This window comes from Chelonoidis abingdonii, chromosome 4, assembly GCF_003597395.2.
Source record: "Chelonoidis abingdonii isolate Lonesome George chromosome 4, CheloAbing_2.0, whole genome shotgun sequence".
In the NCBI taxonomy this organism is placed as follows: domain Eukaryota; kingdom Metazoa; phylum Chordata; order Testudines; family Testudinidae; genus Chelonoidis; species Chelonoidis abingdonii.
The window spans coordinates 79,030,868-79,052,522 of NC_133772.1; the positions used below are offsets into that span (position 1 = coordinate 79,030,868).

Sequence of the window (21,655 nt, forward strand, 5' to 3'; positions counted from 1 at the left end):
CCCAAATGCAGGGGCCTGATAAGAGGATCCTGGGGACAGCATTAAAAGCAGTTATCTGGACAGAAAGAGAGGAAGCCAGTCTAGAGGAGTCAGGGTATTGCGTTCAAGAGATGCAAGGTATTTGCCTTTCCTTTTCCCTCTTTATAATTAATCAGGGAATGGATTATCTAGTTTAGTTTATGAAAAATGTAAATCTGGATACATTAAGCGAGTCATGTGTTTGAGTCAACTGTCCTTCCAATTTTGAGGGAAGAAGCAAAAAGGCCCAGACGGAGATTAGAGCTAGGGGCAGGTTACAGGCCACTTTCCCCAAATTCACATGTCTAAGTACAGAATTTGGGGAAGGTTTCACTTGCTCATCAACCCTGTGCAATCTTGTCTTTTGAATGGGAAGGAAATGTTGGAGATTTAAGATAGTAAGGTAGTGGGGCTGATGTATATTACATGAACATAATTTGGTCCAGGTCAGAGAGGTAACTCCAAAGAGGGCCGGTCGGACCTTTTCAAATTCAACGCACATACGAAGCACAGCCAAATCTGCTCTCCATCCAAGAAGGACGCAATTTGGATCAGTTTAGAATATATTAATTTGGCCACAGGTGGGGGAGGAGGTTCATGCTAATCACATGAGGTTGGAAAGTCCAGGGTTCTCATTATATCAAAGGAGCAGTTTTGACAGTCTGAGCTTATTCTTCCACTCACTGCAAGAGCAGATAGAGGAATATTGTCAGCATGGAGCTCTATTGAGGAAGCCTGCCCCAACAGAAGAAAGGGGAAAAGGGAGAAGAGCCTGTATGAGAGGGCCTGAGCTTTCTCAGAAATCTGGGGGGAGGGGGGGAAAAAGGAGCGTACATGGGAATAAGCAAAACTTTTAGACACACAAGAGCAGCTCTGCCGCAGGAACAGCGAGTAACCCCTATTAGTCACTATGGGAGGGAGGGAGGATCTGTTTTTCCCACCAACCCTCCCTAATAAAGAATCAGAGTAAAGAGCAGCAGCAGCAGCATTATTTTATTCCTAAAATAGGAAGCCACAGTGGGTGCAAAGAGGCTTGCGTAAGAAACAGTTTCACTCAGAATGGTGAGTCAAAACTAAAACAATTGGGAGAGAGGCAGACCTGATCTTTCCCCATCAGCAATGATGCTACAACACAGTTGGGGGTGGACTGGCCTATGGAACATGCTGGTATTTGGTAGTCACAGAATAGCTAACTTTGGCACCTGACGTCTCATGAGCAGGGACTCCTGATTGCTCCAAACTAGGGCAATGCAGGGCTTCAATAGTTCTAGGGGCTTGGGAAATAGGTTAGTTCTAAGCACGAGGAAATCTGGTGATGGAGGAGGGTTGCAGGCTGGAAACAGTTAATAGAACAGAGTTAAAACACAGGTGTGACTAAATGAGAACATACTACAAGAGTGAAATGGGCACACAGCTAGAAAGGGTAATGAAATGTGCAACTGCAGATTAGGCTAGGATTTCAAAATATTGTGCTCTCTCTCTTCCTCTCTTCTCTATTTTGACTGTAAGCTCTTAGAAGCAGGGATCTGTTTTATTTTTGTATTGTTTACTATAGCTCTCTGTGAATACACTTACGTATGAGCATTCTTAGTAAATTAAGTTTCTAGGACTTATGCAAACAAAAGCTTCCTAACTGGATCCAACACAGCTCAGAGTGGTATGAATGGTCCATTCTTATAAGTAATATGTTGACTCTGAAGTCTAATGACCACTTAAAACATCAGCATTCTAGAGTGACAGTAACTTCTCCATAGTTAAGGTTACAATGAAGGTGCCACTACGAACCCAATTCTGGCCTTACTTTTCTCAAATCCACAACACTGGCTTCAGAAGCGTAAATTAGACCAAGGCCAAGGCGGAACTTCTCCACCAAATCTGATGAAAATACAAATTTGTAACTAACATTTGGGGCTCAGAACTCTAGGTCCCTTTCAGTACAACTTCTATGCAACAGGCTCTGGCAACAATTGGGAGTGCAAGAATCAAGCGTTCACCATACAGGCATCCAGGGACTGGCCATTTCAAGAGGCTGCTTACTATAAGGAAGGAGGTTAACTACTGTTATTTATTATTTCTATAACCATCTTCCAAAGAAAAAGAAACAGAGAAAGGCTGCGGAGGGGAGTTAACCAAAAAAAAAAAAAAAGAGTAAAATAGCAACTAATAAAACTTGGCCAGAGAACTGCAGCAGCTCAGGGAAGAGGTGGGGTATAGAGGAAATTAAAAACAGAGAACTGAAGGGAGGAGAGAGATTAAGGCTTTGTCTACACTGCACTCTCATCAGTAAAACTTTTGTTGCCGGAGGGTGAAAAAACACCCCCACCCCCCCAAAACGACAAATGTTTTATGAAAAGCGCCAGTGTGGACAGTGCTTTGTCAGTGGGAGCACTCTCCTGGCAACAAAGGTACTGCCTCTCGTTGGGGGTGGATTTATTTTGTCTGCGGGAGAACTCTCCTGCTGACAAAGAGCGGCTACACTGCGCTCTTTTTAGCGGCACAGCTGTGTAGTGTAGACATAGCCTTAGCTGAAAGACGGGAAAAGAAGTGAGAAATTCAAAATGATCCCACATCAAGGGGAGGACAGGAAGAATCTGAGAGGAAGCGAAAGTGAATCCACCGCATCCCCTCTCCAACTTTCTTTGGGGGCTCCCTGAGGATCTCTCCTTGTCCCCTTCTCTTCATCTCTGAGTAATCTCATCCACGCTGAGAATTCAAAGACCTAATTCTCTACTACCAACCTGTCCAAGCTAAAATCTTGCCCTGTCTCTCTCATATCTCCTTGTCCCACATCTAACTCAAGCTTAGCACAGCTAAAACAGAGCTCTTGATCTTCATCTCCAACCTCTCTGCCTCGTCTCTATACTCAATCACTGTCAATAGCACCACCACGCTGCCTGTAACCTGGGCTTCAACTTTGATTTAGACTTCTGTCTAGGTCCTCACATCCATGCAACATCTAAACCTTAGTGATTCTTTCTGCATAATGTCTAAGTTATGGTCATCCCTATCCGTCCACACAACTAAAACTGATCCAGGCTCTCACTATCTCGATCATTGCAACATCCTTCTCTCTGCTCTTGACAGATGCAATCTTGCCCCACTTATATCCGCTCAGAATGCTGCTTCAAAGATAGTTCTCATAGCTTATCACTTTAACCAGGTCATCCCTCCCTTTGAATCTCACCACTGGTTTCGCCTCCTCTGTCATATCAGACAAACTATCTTCACCCTACCTCATTCGCTAATGAAATGTCAAGTCCCGCCTCCACTCAACCCATGTGCCACCTTCTGTGATGTTATTGACACAAATTGGGACCTTATAGATCACTGTTGCAACCAAGGTCCTGTAGTGGCACTAAATCTTGCATAAAAGAGGTCAAATAAGGTGTCTAAGACAAGGTTATGGTTTGCTGGTTATGATTATGATATCTGTATGCATGTATCATTTTTGTATTTAAAGTTATAAGTATTGGCTCTATACTGTCTGTATTTCAAACTTGTGCTATGCTTCTGGGTGACACCCCAGACAATTTGGGATCAGCACTGCTTAGCCTGCTTGATAGCTATACAACTGACTCACTGAGAGAAGGCAGATGCACCTTGTGACTCAGCAAGGTACGCGGGGACATGCCTATGGACAGAACTCTAAGGTTTGTTCATGCCATATGCTGGGTGTTGTCTTTGGAACAAGAAAAGCAGAGTCCACATGGCAAGAGACTAAAAGCCTGCTGCATCTCCTCCATCTCATATTCAAGATTGTTTCTGACTTCAGAAGGAACTTTGCTAGAAACTGAAGCTCTGAACAAAGGACTGAATGACCCATCCCAGCTGTGGATGTACTCCAGAGACTTGATTTGAACCTGCAGTTTATTCCATCGTTGCTACAAGACTGAACCAAGAACTTTGCCATTACTGTATGTAATTGATTCCATTTAACCAGTTTTAGCTCTCATCTGTATTTGTTTCTTTTTATGAATAAACCTTTAGATTCTAAAGAACTGGCCACAGCGCGATTTGTGGGTAAGATCTGATTTGTATATTGACCTGGGTCTGAGGTTTGGTCCTTTGGGATCGGGAGAACTTTTTCTCTTTTACTGGGGTATTGGTTTTCATAACTATTTGTCCCCATAACGAGTGGCACTGGTGGTGATGCTGGGAAACTGGAGTGTCTAAGGAAATTGCTTGTATGGCTTATGGTTAGCCAGTGGGGTGAGACCGAAGTCTTCTCTATTTGGCTGGTTTGGTGTGCCTTAGAGGTGGAGAACCACCAGCCTGGGGCTGTGACTGCCCTGCTCTAAGAAATTTGTCTCGAATAGGTACTCTCAGTTGTGTCTCAGCAGAGGCAGCTTCATTACACCCTTCCCCGGCTCAATCTTTCCAACAAGCACCTTCCTGGTTTCTCCTATGCCACTCCTCACATTTGAGAGAAACTCCCCTAAACATCCACAAAGCTACCTCAGCCTTCTTCCAATCCCTCCTTAAAAACTCTTCTTTGTGTGATACTTACAAAAAAAAAACCAAAACACAACTTCACAGTGTGCTGAGACCACCCACCACTGACTATCATGCTGACTAGACTCTCTTATTGTTTCCTTGTACTCCCTTTTGTTTGACAACTCCACATACAGCAGCCAGCAGCACACTCTGCTTTACTCCTCCCTCTCCAGTCTCAAGGTAAAGGGCCACCTCTTCTCATATTACAGCTTTGCCCAACTGTTAAGTTTTACCATTTTTGAAACATTCTGTAGGGGGCTCTGCTGGAGACAGAATAGTAGACTATAGTGCTTATGGTTTGTCTAATCGTTCTAGAAACAGCTAATCCAAAATGTGAGAAAGTTTGGTCTTGTGGGTAAGGCACTGGAATGGAACGCTGAAGATCTGGATCCACTTTCCTGTTTGATCTTGGGCAAGTCACTTAGTATCTATGCCTCAGTTCCCCACCTATAAAATGAGGATAGGATATTACTACTTCCTTTCTTCCGCCCTTTGTCTTTCTTGCCTATTCAGTTTGTAGGCTCTCACTAGGTGTTTGTACAGCACATGGCATTTAGGACAATGGCACCCTGAATCAGTTGAGACTTGTGTACATAGATACACAGAGGTGTCGACTGCAAGCCCCAGCTTGATCTGAGTGGTCTGGTCATTGGCATCAAAGCATTACATGACAGGACTCAGACTCTACTAGCTTTGCCTCCATATAAAGGTGGCAAAGAGTGACTGTATTCTGCTCCATTCTATGTATAATAGTTACCCTTGGTTGGGTAAAAGCAGGATTGCTCCTTCTCTATCAGTCTGGCTTAAACACCAGACTGCTCCTAGCCTGAGACAATCATTGCCTTATCTGTAGTTTCGGCTTGAGAAGTGATGAGGAAGAATTGCTTGCTTGTTTTTAACATAAGTGTACCCCGAGGCTAGAGACATGAGAGGCATGCCTACAGATCTATGTAATTGTTCAAGATAGAGTTGTAAATATTCTCCTTGCCAAGCCTGTTTAAAAGTGACCAGCCAGCCCCTATCACAAGCTGCCAGGCATTCCTCAGACACAAGAGGAAAAATATCACTTAACATGGATTATAGAGCAGTCTCCTAGGGAGGGAGTGAAAGCTATTTAAAGTGAGCAAAGCCTTAGAGAATACAGCCTATACAGACACAGCTGCCCTACCCTTAGGGCCAGAGGTGTGGAGGGCACGACAAATTAGATGGCATTGGATGGGGTTTTTTTTTGTAGTTCTAACTCACTTTATTCTATAAGCACACTTTCATCAGAGAAGCAAAGCACTTGCTTCTTCCTTCTACTCTAGAATGACCAGAAAGCAAGCCTGAAAAATCAGGATGGGAGTGCAGGGGGGTGGTAACAGGCACCTATATAAGACAAAGCCCTGAGTATCGAGACTGTCCCTATAAAATCGGGACATCTGATCACCCTATTATACTCCCAACAGAGCCTTCACATACAAGCCAACACCACCTGCTTCCTTCCCACTCCCTATCCATAACACACACATTTTTCCAATATATACCCCATAGATTTTTCTCTCTACTGTAATGGGAAACACTTGTAGACCCATAGTAACTCTGAGATCAGAAGCTGTAATTTAAGACTCAGGGAAAAGGAGTATCAAACCACATTTTCTTCTTTTCTACAGGCATTCCAAGAGATATTTGGGTACTGTAATGAACTGCAGGAAAGCAGTGAGCAGCAGCAACATTACCGCCTTGTGGCAGGAAGGCAATATGGAAACCAAGTAACATCCAGGAAATCTAAAGGGAAACTAGAAGGATGGGATTAAGGCATAAAAGACGTTTGCAGACAGGAATCTGAATGTTGCTGAGCAGAGCGCAGAACACATGGGAATTGGAGACATGGGCAGAAGGGTCAATACTGTCAAGTCAGCACAAGACTCTCTAATTTGTTCCCACACCATCTCATCCCCCAATCCTGCTCCTGAGCTCTGCACAGCACTGCCAGAAGCAGCAGACAGAGCTTAGATGGGTTTGGCTTCATCTCCCATCAGGAACATGAAAAGCACAACTGTCCCATAGAAAGGGAAAGACACATATTGGCAAAACACTTGTGGGAAGTTCAGGCAGTTAATGCACTGAACTTCATGCTCATATATTTACAAGCAGCACTGGTGCCACAATCCAGACCACAGCCACTTGGTGCCTAAAGCCTCATACAAGCACTGGCCAAATGGAGAGGACAAAATCTTACCCAAAACCCAGGTAGATTGGTTTAAATCAGTGTTTTAAACCACCAATTTTAATCATGACATAAATCAGCAAGCAGGAAACCTTGATTTAAATAAATGTACTTTAGTTTCCTAAAGAAAATTCATTCTAATTGGCTGGTATTATTTGGTATTTCTTTTTGTTAACCAGTAGGCTATGCTATATTTATACACACTTGTAAATAATTACACAGCTTAATATATGCTTATTCATATTCCTAAATTTTACATATTTTGTGTTAGAAAATGGTGAATGACATATTTCTAATTTATTACATTGTCTTTTTTAATTGTGATCAGTGTCAAGCTGTAATTGGAAATCTGAATTCAATCAAAATGCACAAAGCAGCATTCTTAAGTTGTTTATTAGTTAAACAAAACTACCTTAAATGTGCTGGATATACAAGAAAAATATTTATCAAAACATGTTTTGCCTTAAAATTAACTGTTTAAACACCTCCATACCCCACCAGGTAGGGCTGGGGCTCTTTGCCTATTCTCCGGATTATCTGGATTTTTGATTATGCAATCTGGTCCCGGTCCCAATTAGATCAGATAAATGGGGTTCCACTGTATTATCTGTAGTTAGTAAAACGAACTGACTGTTTTTGGTCATCATGTTCTTCAAAATTTAGAACTAGTAGATCTTCTACTCTCGCACCTTGCATTTATTAAGACTGGAAGAGGAAAACAACCTTCCCTGCTTCTTAAACTGGCAATTAATTGGTTTCTCAACTTTGAATGAGCTAGTCATTGAACTGAACTAGTTGAAGAAAATACTCTGCACCTGCAGAAGAAGCTACTGGGTCAAATGCTGGTTTAGCACTTCAACAAACTGGTTCCAGGTTTTCAGTCAGTGACTTCCACTAGTTCAGTGGTTTGACTTTCTTTAAAACTTCAGCAAATACGAACTGCTTGAATATTTTAAAATTTAATTTAAGTGATTTTGATTAAAATGTAAATGTAGGCCTTAACATAAAGTGACAATTTCAAATAGGTTTATTTTTTAAGAGATGAATTTTCAAAAAATCCAGTTTATTTTATCCAACCTGTCTAGATCTCCCCGCCCTGTAGGCAGGCTCTGGAAAGCAGCTGCAGTTATCTTCATACACACAATGTCCACAGATAAAAGCAAGTCTCTCCCTCCCACCTCAATCTGGTCAACACTGCAGTCTAAACAGATGGATTATTTTACACGAGAGCTCTGAGATGTCACATATTGCTGGCTTCTCTAACACACAAACCCAGATACAAGCCGCAGGAATAGCTGGAAGGAGGCTGAGTAGACCCCACCCAGGTCACAAACCATCCCAGTGTGTGGCTGAACCTTTATCTGGGTCAGTGAGACTGCTAAGGGTTTAGAGAGATTTGACAACTCATTTTTCCTCATAGCATCTCTTATTTTCTCCTTCTATAATCTCCAGTCTATTGCCCCTTATATCTCTGTACTCGGCAAACCAAACAGCTGAGTGAGGGAAAAACTTATGCTCCCTCTTCCAACACAGGGAAATGAATTAATTGTGCCAAGGTCTGAGGCAGCATGAATACCAGGAGTGGGAAAAAAAAAAACTTGGGCTGAAAAACTAACCAAGTTATTTAATGGTAGGATCTAGACAATGAAAAAAAAGTTTCCTCTTGGGCCTGGGTCTACACTATAGAATTAGGTTGATATAAGGCAACTTAGGTCAACCTAAGTCTATCAGTGTCCACACTATAGCCTTGCTCCCACCGAAGTAAGTACACTACTGCACTGACATAACTCCACCTCCACTAGAGGTTTACGCTTATGTCGGTGTAGGCAGGGCGATGCAGCGTCCATATAGACACTATGGGTTACTTACATTGGTGGCTGGCTGTCATTCTTGTCAATTTCACAGCTCCAGCCTGGCTCACAGCCCAGACTGTCATCCTGGGGCAGGTGAGGGGCTCCCCACTGCAACCAAAGTTGGACTTCCCCCGGGCTCCCAGCTCCCCACTGGGTTGCCCCCGGGCTCCCCACTGGACTCCTGGAGGAGGCAAAGGTAGCCGAGAGTCTGGGGTGGCAGTCGGGCTCTCAGCAGGCTGCTGCACATGGAGTTTAGAACCCTGGTTCTCAGCCCCCCACATTGCCCCTCTTAAGTCAGTGGAAGTGCTTCTGGTGAGGATAAACACCATTGCCAGAAGGAGGGTAGCATGGACATGTACCACCACAGTAATTACTACAGTAGCTATAAGCTGACCTAACATAGGTTGACTTAAGTTTGTAGTGCAGATATGCCCATGGAAGGGATAAACCACCACACAGGAATCAAGGAGTCATTTCAAACTCGACAGGCTGGCTCAGGTCATTGGTAATGGGATAAAGTGCCTCTTTCAACTACAGATTGCTAGTCCAAATCCAGCCGAGATAGGTAAACCACTGTCAGACTCATGATGGTTGGTCGTGTGAGGAGCAGCCAAGGACTGAGCGAGCCACGGAGACTGAGGGGTTTTTTTGTTTGTTTTTTTACTCTTCTTAGGAGTGGTCTCACTGGGTCAGGTTTGAAGTAGAATGGCAGGGGATAGCACATGGCAGAAGCTTTTCCTAGAACAGCTGCAGCAGGGCAAGCAGATTCTGGCCTCGGAGGTCATCAAGCCAGCACCTTACACCAGCACTAAATTCACCTGAAAATCTTTAAACAAAACTAAACTAAAGTATACAAAACTCTGAAGACGAGACCAAAAGGGGCATTTCAGTACAGCCAACAGTTTATCAGATTCAAAGAAGGATTAGACAATTATATAAACAGCTAGATCATTAACTGCATCAAACAAAGAAATAAGGGGGAATATAAACCCTTCTAATTCAGGGAATAAAAGCCAACCACTAACTGATGAGGAGGGCACTACCAAATTCACAGTCTACTTTGGTCAATTTCATGGTCATAGGATTTAAAAATTTTTAAATAGCTGAAATCATGAAATTTACATCTGAAATTTCACGGTGTTGTAATTTTAGGGGTCCTGACTCAAAGAGCTGGAGGGGGGGCGCATTGCAATGTTATTGCATGGGGGGTTACAGTACTGCTACTGTGACTTCTGCACTTCTGCTGGCAGTGGTGCTGCCTTCAGAGCTGGGCAGCTGGAGATCAGTGGCTGCTGACTGGGAGCCCAGCTCTGAAGGCAGAGAAACTGCCAGCAGCATCACAGAAGTGAGGATGGCATGGTATGGTATTGCCACTTACTTCTGTGCTGCTTCCTGCAGAGCTGGGCCCTCACTCAGCAGCTGCCACTCTAGCTGCCCAGGTCTAAAGGCAGCAGTGCAGAAGTAAAGATGGCATGGTATGGTATTGCCATCATTATTTCTGCATTGCTGCTGGGGGGGCGCTGCCCTCAGTGCTGGGTGCCCAGCCAATAGTTGCCACTCTCCAGCTGCCCATCTCTGAAAGCAGTGCAGAGGTAAGGGTGGTAATATCACAATCCCCCTAAAATAACCTCCCTTTTGGGTCAGGACCCCCAATTTCAGAAACGGTAGTCTCCCCTGTGAAATCTGTATAGTATAAGGTAAAAGCACACAAAAGACCAGATTTCATGGTCCGTGACACGTTCTTCATGGCCTTGAATTTGGTAGGGCCCTATTGATGGGGGTTAGGAAGAAACTTCCATAATAGTCCACTCCAGGGATTTCATGCACTGTTCTCTGAAAAATTTGGTACTGGCAACTCTCAAGGACAAGCTATTGGGCTAGATCGGGGTTGGCAACTTTTCAGAAGTGGTGTGCCGAGTCTTCATTTATTCACCCTAATTTAAGGTTTCGCGTGCCAGTCATACATTTTAACATTTTTAGAAGGTCTCTTTCTATAAGTCTATAATATATAACTAAACTATTGTTGTATGCAAAGTAAATAAAAGTTTTTTTAAATGTTTAAGAAGCTTCATTTAAAATTAAATTAAAATGCAGAGCCTCCTGGACTGGTGGCCAGGACCCAGACATTGTGAGTGCCACTGAAATCAGCTCATGTGCCACCTTCGGCACGCGTGCCATAGGTTGCCTACTCCTGGGCTAGATGAACCATCTCCCTCATCCACTATTGCAGTTCCTAGGTAACAATCTTCCATTGGTCTGTCTGATAGGGATGGCTTGAACAGAATTTAATCTGACTTTTCAGTCACTAGAACTATAGAAGAAACAGGCTAACCTTGAGGGTTATCAGGAAGTTAAAATAGCACAAATTCATCCATGGCTCAATTATTTTCCCCTTCATTCAGATTTTGCCAACAGTCTCCTTTATCACTTGATGCAGTATCTAAGTTCACATGTAAGCACTCAGATACTTCTAAGACTCCCACCACTTTGATATCCAAGACAGGTAGAGAAAATACCTGGTGGAAGTAAATATGACAAATATATCATCCATCAAATGCACTGACCTGGAGAATACTTGAGAAACTGAAGCCCAAATTTCACCCACTACTGCTTAGGACAATCAATGACTCTCTCTCTAATCCCCTCTTCAGAATTCTTTTTTCCTCCCAAATTCTTTTACCATTGAGCTCATCACACAGCAGCTAAAAGTGCAGATCTGATCCCTGACAAAAGGCCCCATCAACTCACTTGGAAAGTGAAAGCTGAATGCAGCAGTCAGGCTGCCTGTCCTGTCATCACACCAAGCCAAGTGAGAGAGCCAATACACTCTGCTAAATGGAGTTCTCAGTAACATGTCCCTGTTAACAAATGATGCCAGAGCTGTCAGTTAGGGAAAACCTCATTAGACGCTTATTAATGTCCTCATTATTAGCCCAAATTAATTAGTCCAGCACCATCAGAAAAAGCAGAATGCTTCACTCCCCACCTGGCATAAGGGCAGCAACAGAACCCAGAAAGGGCCAGTCTTCATTAATTACTCATTAACTTCTTTAACCCTCTGCAGCAATGACTTCCCTAGCAAGTTACTTCTGTACCAGACAAGCCAGGTCAAGGAAATCGATTCCACTCACACAGATGGTGAATGACACAACACCTTCTGGTCCTGCTTTATCCTAGGTTTCCAGACAAACTGCATATAGAACTCTACTGCCCAACAGTGACAGCTGCTGGGGAAACAGGGGAAGTGAACAAGATTATGAGAAACCAACTAGCTAGCTAGCACAGGGATTTCTTCTAGCCCTAATTTGCACCTTGATACTTTGTGATCTCTAGCCACAAACCCAACTACATTTATTTTGTGAGAACAAGGTGATTTCTATGTATACGCTGTTCTCTTGCTGTTGCAGTCTTCATCCTCCCAGGTCCATTTCAATCCCCACCCCCCGGCTCACTATATTATGTAGTTTAGATTACTTGAGCCTCTGTGCAGGAATCTGTCATGGTCTTTGAGGTGCCCTGCACCCCTTTGGAATTGCACCAATTTATGAAAAAGGGGCTTAGAATTCAGTTATGAAGAACATGCATTAGTGCTCCCTGTTCTTGGGCTCTGGAGCTCACCAGACCTGGGAGCAGGGAAGTAGGGAGGTTGGGTGGGGGTCCATCCTATGTCAGGGAAGGGCAAATTAGTGGGTGAGCATTAGCTTGGCTTTCTATTGTTCTGAACAGGAATATACTTGTAAATTTTGGAATGGTAAGGGGAGCGGGGTGTTTGTAGGATGCCCACCCCACTCTTGTTACCAAAAAAAAAAAAGAAAAAAAAAAAAAAAAGGGTAACCCCAGATTTTATGACACGTCCCTGACATAAGAACAGCCAAATGGGCTTGTTCCAGCCTAACTGCATAAAGCATTTAATGCTGATTTATACTCATGGTTCAGCCAGTCCAGCACTCTGGCCCCATTGTTTTATGGTTCACATTCACTTCCTGTTAGGTGTGAATGAACCCACAAGAACAGTCCTGAAGGAGAAAGCCTCAGGGCAGACGCAGGAGACAGGGACTTACAAGAAAGCACAGTACCTAGTATGGCTTCCTAGCAGTGTCTTCGAACAGGAGCTCTTCCAGGGCTCCTTGCCATAGGAATCCCATGGAACGAATTCCAAAGCAAGCCCAAGCATTAGACTGCTTGCTCCAAATTCATTTACCTTGGCAAGAAGCATCTGTTTGCACAGGTGAATGATTGACTGGGTGACTGACTGTGCACAGCTGCTACAGACACAGTGCAGCAGTAACAACCATCTGTGACAGCTAAAATGGCCCAAATTGACGCACAAGAATCAGAGATGAAAAAAAGACTTATGAGGTCACAACTAATCCACCCCCTGGGAACCAGAGCAGGATTGCTCTCTGTGGTGTACGCTCCAGTGCAGTTTTAAGTGACACATTAGGTGGCTCAAAACCCCTCCCCTTGGAAGCCTATATAACAGCCTATTATGTCTCCTTACTAGAGTGTTCTGAGAGCTTTTTTTTTTAAATTTCACCTCATTACTTCTACTGAGACACCACTGAATTGGCCCAGAGAACAGATACTAAGATAGTTAGTTGTACAGTTGAGATATTATGAGAGGGGAATTATTTTGCCAAGAAAGGAGATGAGTAAAATGCACTTGAGTGTTGGTTTCAAAGTTATAATGTTGTAACAAAAACTAATAAATCCCCCATTTTTTCTCCTTTTTCCTATAATATGAGACCAGAGGGTATTTACTTAAAATCATTGCCCAGTAAATTTAAGACCAAGAAAAATAGTAATCATCACCATGATGCAGTCATCTTGTGGGAGTCACTCATACAGACAGTCAAAAACTGGAGCAGGGATTTAGAAAAAGCAGAATAAATTTCATCACCACTACCACCTGCTATACAAATAAATAACAACAGAGATAATCACAGCTCCTGCTTCTGAGAATAAGCTGATTACCAGCAGAAAGAAGGAAAAGAAGAGGATTTTCTTCCATCAAACACCCCTACGAACAATACTGCTCAGCTGGTTACATGTATCAAAAGTAGGAGATTTCACTTTCCTCTAAAGGCATCAGGCAATAGCCATTGTCGGAGAAAGGATCAGACAAACTTCCTCTGAAGTGGTACAAGCCATTCACAGACTGGATGCCAAACTAGACGGACCATCAGTCTGACCCACTCTGTAATATATCAGAGTGGCTGGACCAACAATATGAGCCAGCCCAGACAGCGTTTGAAGTGCAGATTCAAATGAGTTGCTCTGCTCCACTTGCTACATCTGAAGTCTATAAGAAAAACTCACTTTCTTGTACTGCATATACTAAATATTGGGGTGATTTATCCAGAGCATAGATATACTCTCAGGCTGAGCTCTGAATGCCAGATTCAGCATAATGGGCTCTCTGTAAAGGCCCAGGCTCTGAAAACGATTTTCAGTCACCTACCTGCTTAATGCCACAAGAAGTGTTTCTCATGGTACTAATATGAACTGCGTTGGTTTAATAAAGGTCATGTACTCAAAACCAGACTGGAAGTTCAGTCCTTCCCCTTTAAGATAAGATAAGCCACTGCACAGCCCACCCTGATGTAGCTCCAAGATGAAGTTCCTTCACCTTCCCACCCGTGGTTGCATTCTCTGGGCTACTCTTCACAGGACACATTATTCTGAGGAAATAAACCATCAATATTGTTGTTCATGATTGCTCTGTGCCAATCCTCAAGGTGGGCATTGCCTATGCTGCTGTCACCATAGTATATCGGTTGAATGCTATAAAGTGGACATTGCAGTATACTCCAGGCCAACAGTCTCTCAGTCAGACCACTCCCGAGAGCACAGTTTGCTCCATAGAATTACTATTCAACATCCTCTCTCTCCCTGCTCCACCCTTCCCTTTAAAGGGCAGGGTCTCTTCCCTCTTTCCTCATCCCTCCCCACAGACACACGTTCAGAAGTTACCTCTGATAACAGCAGTAATGCCTACTGAAGATTGAGCTATTTCCCCCCACCACCACACACACACACACATCTTTGAGATCAGAGGGCCAATGAAATGATCAGGTCATGAAAGGGTCTACTCTGGAAGCACCTGGCAGTTCAGACTAGATGGGAAGGGTTTAACAACAGACTGAAGAGGAAGGCAATGGAAAAAATGTGTCTTACCTCCTGAGCGAATCCTCCTCTGAACTTTCCTCAGGCATTTCCTGGCTTAAGGCCTCCTGTGATACATTCCCAGGTCTGCTCGAAGCCGACTGGCTGTAAACTCTCTCCCAGTGCCCTGTCTCCTGGTTAAAGACCACTCCCACGGTCCTTTCCTCCTGCGAGTTGGAAGAGCTTCCCAGCTGCAACCTGCTAGAGGTAGCAGCTCTGCCCTCAGTTCTCTCTGCAGGCTGCGCCTGGCTACTGCTTGGTGGCACGCCATCAAATGTGCTTTGGACCTGCCCCGATGGATAGCTGGGTGTGCTTCTTTCCCAGCGTAGTGTGTCATTGTTAAAGGTCAGCAGATTGTGACAGGCGCGACAGCGGTTCAGGTGGCCCCGAGACAAATTGGAATTGTTTTCACTGCTATGTGGTGTCTGCTGGTGGGAGGGACCTGGCCTGTCAGGCTCAATGTTGTTGTTAAGCATTTCTTGAGCCTGTTGTGACTGGCTGGGCTCCCCACCAATCCCCTGATCTAGCTCTTGAAGTCGGTCGTACTCCAAGAAGAACCGTCTCAAGTCGCATTGGAGCTCATTGCGGATGCTGGCTGGATTGCTTGGGCCAGTGCTACCGCTGCTGTCTGCTTCAGCCCCTGGTGCCAGGAAGCCCCTCCCTTCTGTAGCAGATGTATACACAGAGGACTGGGAACCTCCCTCCTGCTGTCTGAGCACTGACAGCAAACTCACTGAAGAGGCACTGGTTCTAGGTGGAGGCATGGCTTCCAACTCCGACCGAGAGCCCATGTTCAGCACTGTTCTAGTCCAGTCGGACCCTCCTAAGCCAGATGCCATCTCTCTCGCAGACTGGTACCTGGAGGGATGGCCTGACAAGGGCCCACTGAGGGATCTGCGAGTGGGGCCCAGGCTAAGGTTGCGTAGGGTATTGCCAGCAGTGCTGCTCTGAACAGTGCTGAAAGCAGAAGGCCTGTTAAGCAGACCCTGCTCCTGCTGCGCTGTGGATGCCTGCTCTGGGGGTTGGTATGGCTCTGTCTGAACAGAAGAAAAGGAAGTGCCAGTGGCCCCAGAGGAAGTGGAGGGGGCATTTTCCTGGTGTGGGAAGAGAGAAGAAGGAAGTCTTGCACTAGAGCATCGACTGCAAAGGCACAACATCCCCAGGTGCTGACAGCACTCTGTTGTAGGGTAGCTGACACGCTCCCGGAGCCTGGTGTAGGCTGCTGCTCTGGTGTTCTCGCTGGCTGGAGGCAGCGGTGGAGGTGGTGGGGGTGGTGGAGGTGGTGGGGATGGGGTGGCGGAATCTTGCACAGCATTTTGCTCTCCCACCTGGATGCCAGAGGAGCGTGAGGACAGCATGTGTAGGAAGTTGTGGAGGAGGGGCGTACGCCTCACAGGCTGAGACTGGAGAATAGAGCGCTGGCGATAATGTGGCATATCCGTGCTATCCACAGGGATCTCCACCTCCTCGTCACTCTGCAAGGGAAATGACCAGAGCTCAGTCACCTCACAGCAGAACCCCATACTAGTGTTAAGGGGACAGGTGCTAAAAGCCCACAGATAGGCAAAAAAAAAAAAAAAAAAAAAAAAGAAGAAGACTATACATTGGGGGCGGGAAGAAGACATGGAAAATTACAATAGGATCATAAGAGCAATGAGAGGGAAATCTACTCAACATCTTAGATGTCTATACACAGATGCAAGCAGTATGGGGAATAAACAGGAAGAACTGTAAGTATTAGTAAATAAGCTAAATTAAGAGACTTAATTGAGTAAACTCGGGACAGTTAATGGGGTAAATTTCATGACTGGAATATTGAATAGAGGTGTATAGCCTGTTCAAGAAGAACCAGCAGGGGGGAAAAGAGGAAGTGTTGCAGTATACATCATGAATATATACACTTGTTCTGAGGTCCAGAAGGAGGTGAGAGCAGATCATTTGAAAGTCTCTGATGAAGCAGAGGGAGGAAGGAAGGGGGAAATAAAGAGTAATATAATGGTAAGGGTCTACTGCAGACCACCAAATCAAGAGGAGGTGGAGGATAAGGTATTTCTAGAATAACAAAAATATTCAAAAATACAAGACCTGGTAGTAATGAGGAACTTTAGCATCACAGAGAGCTGTTTGAAAACGAATATGGAAAAAAACACAGTATTTCCAGTCAGTTCTTGGAATGTACCAGGGACAACTTCTTGTTTCAGAAAGTGGAGGAAGTAACCAGGAGAACAGCCAATTTAGACTGGTTTCTGACCAGTAGGAACGGGCTGTGAATCTGAAGGTGGAAGGCAACTTGGGGTCAAAGATTTCATGATTCTAAGGAAAGGAAGAAGTGACAGCAGAAGAATAAGGACATTGAACTTAAAAAAAAAAAAAAAAAGCAGACTTTAAAAAAAACTCGGAGTTGGGAAGAAAATGGAAGGGATAAAAGAATTCAGAAGAGCTGGCAGTTTCTCAAGGAGACAATATTAAAGGCACAACTGGAAACTATCCTGACGTGAAAAAGATAGAAAGAACAAAAACAGGCCAATATGTTGCTATCAGGAGCTCTTTAATGACTTGAAAATCAAAAAGGAATCTTACAAAAAGTAGAAACATGGATGAATTGCTAAGGAGAAAAGATAATACAACAAGCATATAGGGACAAAAATTAGAAAGGCTAACACACAAAATGAGTTACACTTAACAAGGACATAAAAGGCAATATGAAGCTCTTTAAATAAATTAGACCCAAGAGAAAGATGAAGGAAAGCGTAGGTGGAGTATTTAGTGGGGAAGGAGAGCTAATAACTGAAAACATCAAGAAGGCAGAGGTGTTTAATACCTACTCCGCTTCAGTCTGCACTAAAAAAAAGAGTTAATGGTGACCAAATTAACACAATTAATATTAACAAGGGGGAAAGAACGCAAACCAAAATAGGGAAACATGTTAAAGAATGTTTAGGTAAGTTAGAATGTATTCAAGTCAGCACGGTCTGATGAAATTCATTCTAGAGTACTTAAGGAACTTGCTGAAACAATCTCAGAACTATTAGCAATTATCTTCAAGAACTCATGGAGGACAGGTGATGTCCCAGAGGGCTGGAGAAAGGTTCTATCATTAAAAAGGGAATCATTGTAATCATTAAAAAGGGAAACAAAAAGGACCTGGGGAATTATAGCCCAGTTAGCCTAACTCCAATTGCTGGACAGATACAGGAACAATTTATTAAACCACCAATTTAGAGGATAAAAGTATTATTATAAGGAACAGTCAGCATGGATTTCTCAAGAAAAATCATGCCAAACCAACATTTCCTTCTTTGACAGGGCTGCTTTCCATAGAGGACAGGGAGAAGCAGAAGATGTGATATATCTTGATTTTAATAATGCTTTTGACACAGTCCCACATGACAAACTAGGGAACATGGTGTAGATTAAGTTACTATGAGGTGGGAGCACAACTGGTTGAAAGACTACTCAAAAAGTAGTCATCTAATAGTTTGCTGTCACACTGGGAGAGCAAGTCCAGTACTATGCAATATTTTCATTAATGACATGGACAACAGAGTGGAGAGTACACTTATAAAATTTGGAGACGACACCAAACTGGGATGGATTGCAAAGACATGATTAAAATTCAAAATGACTTTTAAAAATTGGAGAATTGGTCTGAAATCAAGAAGATGAAATTCAATAACAGTAAGTGCAAATAGTTCATTTAGGGAGGAAAAAAATGCACATCTACAAAATGGGGAATAATAGGGTAGCTGATAAGGATTTGGGGATTATAGTGAACCACAAACTGAGTAAGAGTCAACAACATGATGCATTTGGAAAAAAAACAAACTCTATAATGCTGGGATGTATTAACAGGAATGTTCTATGTAAGAAGTGTCCCGCTTCAGTTGGCACTGGTTAGGTCTCAGCTGCAGTAGTGTGTCCAATTCTGGGTGCCACACTTCAGAAAAGATATGGGCAAACTGGAGAGAACCCAAAGGACAGCAACAAAAATGATAAAAGGATTTAGAAATCTTGACTTATGAGGAAAGGTTTAAGCATGTTTAGACTTGAGGAAAGAAGACTGAGGGGAGGCCTGACTCCTGTCTTCAAGTATGTTAAGGGCTGTTATAACAAGGATGGTGATCAACTTTCTCCATGTCCACTGAAGGTAGGACAAGTAGTAATGGGCTTAATCTGCAGCAAAAGAGATTTAGGTTAGATATTAGGAAAAACCTATAAGGGTAGTTAAATTCTGGAATAAACTCCCAATCGTTGGAGATTTTTAAGAACAGGTTGGACAGACACCTCCCAGGGATGGTCTAAGTTTACTTGGTCCTGCCCGCGTGTACGGTGCTGGACTTAACGACCTCTGGAGGTCCCTTCCAGACCTACATATCTATGACTGTTCACTTATGTGTATAAAAAGGGAAGCCAGTTACAGCCCATAGACAGACAAGGACACAAACTTCTTCCAAAAGGAAAGCAGAGACACTATCCTTGGGTTGTATGAAGCTATCTAGTGCCTAATCCATAAGGAAGCCTTGTGTGGACCCTGACAAACCCCATACCTTGCAGTTCCACAACAAATCAGCCACAGCAAAAAAAGGAAGTCAGCACCTGGCAGATTCAGCCACTGTGGGGCTCTGGCTAACAGTTCTACAGCCTAATCAAGGGCAGTGAAGTTGCAGCAAAATTCTTCAGCAGGATTTCATGAAAAGTGCCAAGGAGGCCTTTGCAAATGTAGCAGGGATGACTCTTGAGCCCCTCATCCTGCAGCAGGATCAGGATGGAAGTCACTGTCTATACTTTTAGTCTCCCGGCCCCGATTTGTTAATGTCACTTGTGCATGTTATGGGCGTGACAGAACAGTGTCCATGTGACAGATTTAGATGAGACACACAACTTTGAATTCAAGAAGGCGTCTAATTTTAAACAAAGTATCAGATTGCCAAGCAACAGGCTCTGGTTAGCACAGAGCACCTTGATGAGATTATTCTCACCTGTTGGTTGGAAGGGTTGACAATCGCTGTGAGCAAGTAGTGTCCCAAGGGATCGAATCGTACCAGCCTGAAACAAGAACAGAGTCGGAGGCTTAGTTGTCAGTTGGCATTTCACACTGACGGAGAAAACCAGATGTTCCAGTGATAACAGACTTCACACACAGGTTTATCGAGTAGGAAGTTTTACATTTCTATAGCAGCACCTCTCACTTTGAAGTATCCCAAAGTCCTTCAAAAATGTCACGTATTAAGATTTATTCATCCACCCCTAAACTATAGCTACCTCCAAGGTGAAGACTGCAGCTGTTCAACAGCATGCAGCAATCCTACACAATAGTTTAGGAGAGGGAGTTCTTGTATCCAACTGCACTGCTAGGGAAATTTATGGCAACATAAAATAAGTACCCTAGAATCTGGACAGGAAAGAGAGGTGTTAACGTCTCTTGTGGAAGTGCCCGGGGATCTTTAAGGACTATGGATTTTTGTCAGGATCATATATTTTAAGTTATTCAAAAGAATGAACCTCCAGCAGCATATCACCATTTAGCATCATGCTGGAATATTGATTCAGTCCTGACTCCAAGGGTAGGAAGTCATCTTCCACAGCATCTGGCTCTCCCATCCTAGGAACAATCATACTTAACCCTGTGTTGCTAATTAAATCTGAAGATCAGTCTTACAAGTGCCAATCCTGTGGCAGAGCTGGGAAGGATCCCATAGCATGCAACAGCCTAAATTATATTTGTTCATATTTCTGATCTAATCTTTTTCCTTTGGTTTTACTGTCCACAGTCACTGATCCACGAACTGAGCAGGAGCACTGAGAACAAGGCAAGACAATGCTCCAAGTAGCTGAAACCAAGGTCAGGGTGGAAGGGCAGTTACCTTCTGAGTGTCCTCTGCCCCAGAGAGACTGCTACATATTCCCCCACACCATGCCATTTTTCATGCTGGAAGTACAAGTGTTCTGCTCCCCTAGGAATGAGCACTCACCGGACTCGCTCCATCTCACTGGCTGTCTTCACCACTGCAAAGGGTTCTCGACGACTCCAGTCCCAGAAATGGATCTCATTGGCTGTTGCAATCAGCAGGAGCTGAGCCGTAGGATGGAAAGCCAGAGATGCAATGGCATTGTTGCTGTCTGTGAACCAGCTCTCACTTCCACCCTGGAGTGGGAAAGGGGGAATCATCAGCTACTTAACAATTTTAGGGAACTAGTTTTCTCTGTCAATGTCACAGACCCAAACCAGCCCCAAAACTCCACATATAGCATGGAACTGCTGTACTTCTGCTGCAATCAAAGTCATCATCTACTCTCACTTTACACCGTCATCTGACTCTACAGCCAGAACACAAAACACCTTGCAACAGTGACCACCGACATGCCGTAGGTAGTTGTGTCTCAGAGAGCCTGTAGAACACCACGTTCCAAAGCACTCTGCCAAACAGAACAGATCATTTGTCTATGCATCAACCACTGGGAGAGTCATCAGTGGAGAAAACAAAAGTAACGGCATAGCACTATTCCTAGGGCAGAATGCAAGTTATTCCCCATGAGACCAGCAACAGAAAAGCAATTTTTTTTCATACGAACTAAGATGGAGTGAGCCCCAGAGCCATGTGAAGGTCTGAAATATGGCCTACACCACTCATCAATACAGATGTGTGGCCTGGAGAGGAGACAACAGCCAACGTGCCATGTGGCCTGGGAGTTTAAATCAACTAAAGAGTTTGTTGGAACTTTATGGTCTCCAGGAGTTTCACCTCCATATGAGACAGGAGGGTGACTGCAATCTGCTCTGTTGTACACATTTGGTACAGTTCTCAGAAAGCTGCATCAGAGCAGTTCTCAGCTGGGCAACGTTTGGATGCCTCAAGCACAGACAAAATTGCTGCACTACAAATACTAAAACACTTACGTGTTTCAGGAAAGACTT

The 21,655-nt window shown here is 43.9% G+C and overlaps 1 protein-coding gene across 4 annotated transcripts in view; it reads right to left on the reverse strand.

The window, feature by feature from the left end:
- AMBRA1 (autophagy and beclin 1 regulator 1) overlaps positions 1 to 21,655 on the reverse strand; it is a 190,321-nt gene that overhangs the window by 143,506 nt on the left and 25,160 nt on the right. For all 4 annotated transcript variants that reach the window (XM_032775083.2, XM_032775082.2, XM_075065286.1 and 1 more), the window contains exons 5-7: positions 20,712 to 20,884; positions 19,719 to 19,785; positions 14,752 to 16,214 (exon numbers count right to left, since the gene is read on the reverse strand). In XM_032775083.2, the coding sequence (XP_032630974.1) occupies positions 14,752 to 16,214; positions 19,719 to 19,785; positions 20,712 to 20,884 (1,703 nt within the window). The remainder of the gene's footprint in view (positions 1 to 14,751; positions 16,215 to 19,718; positions 19,786 to 20,711; positions 20,885 to 21,655) is intronic.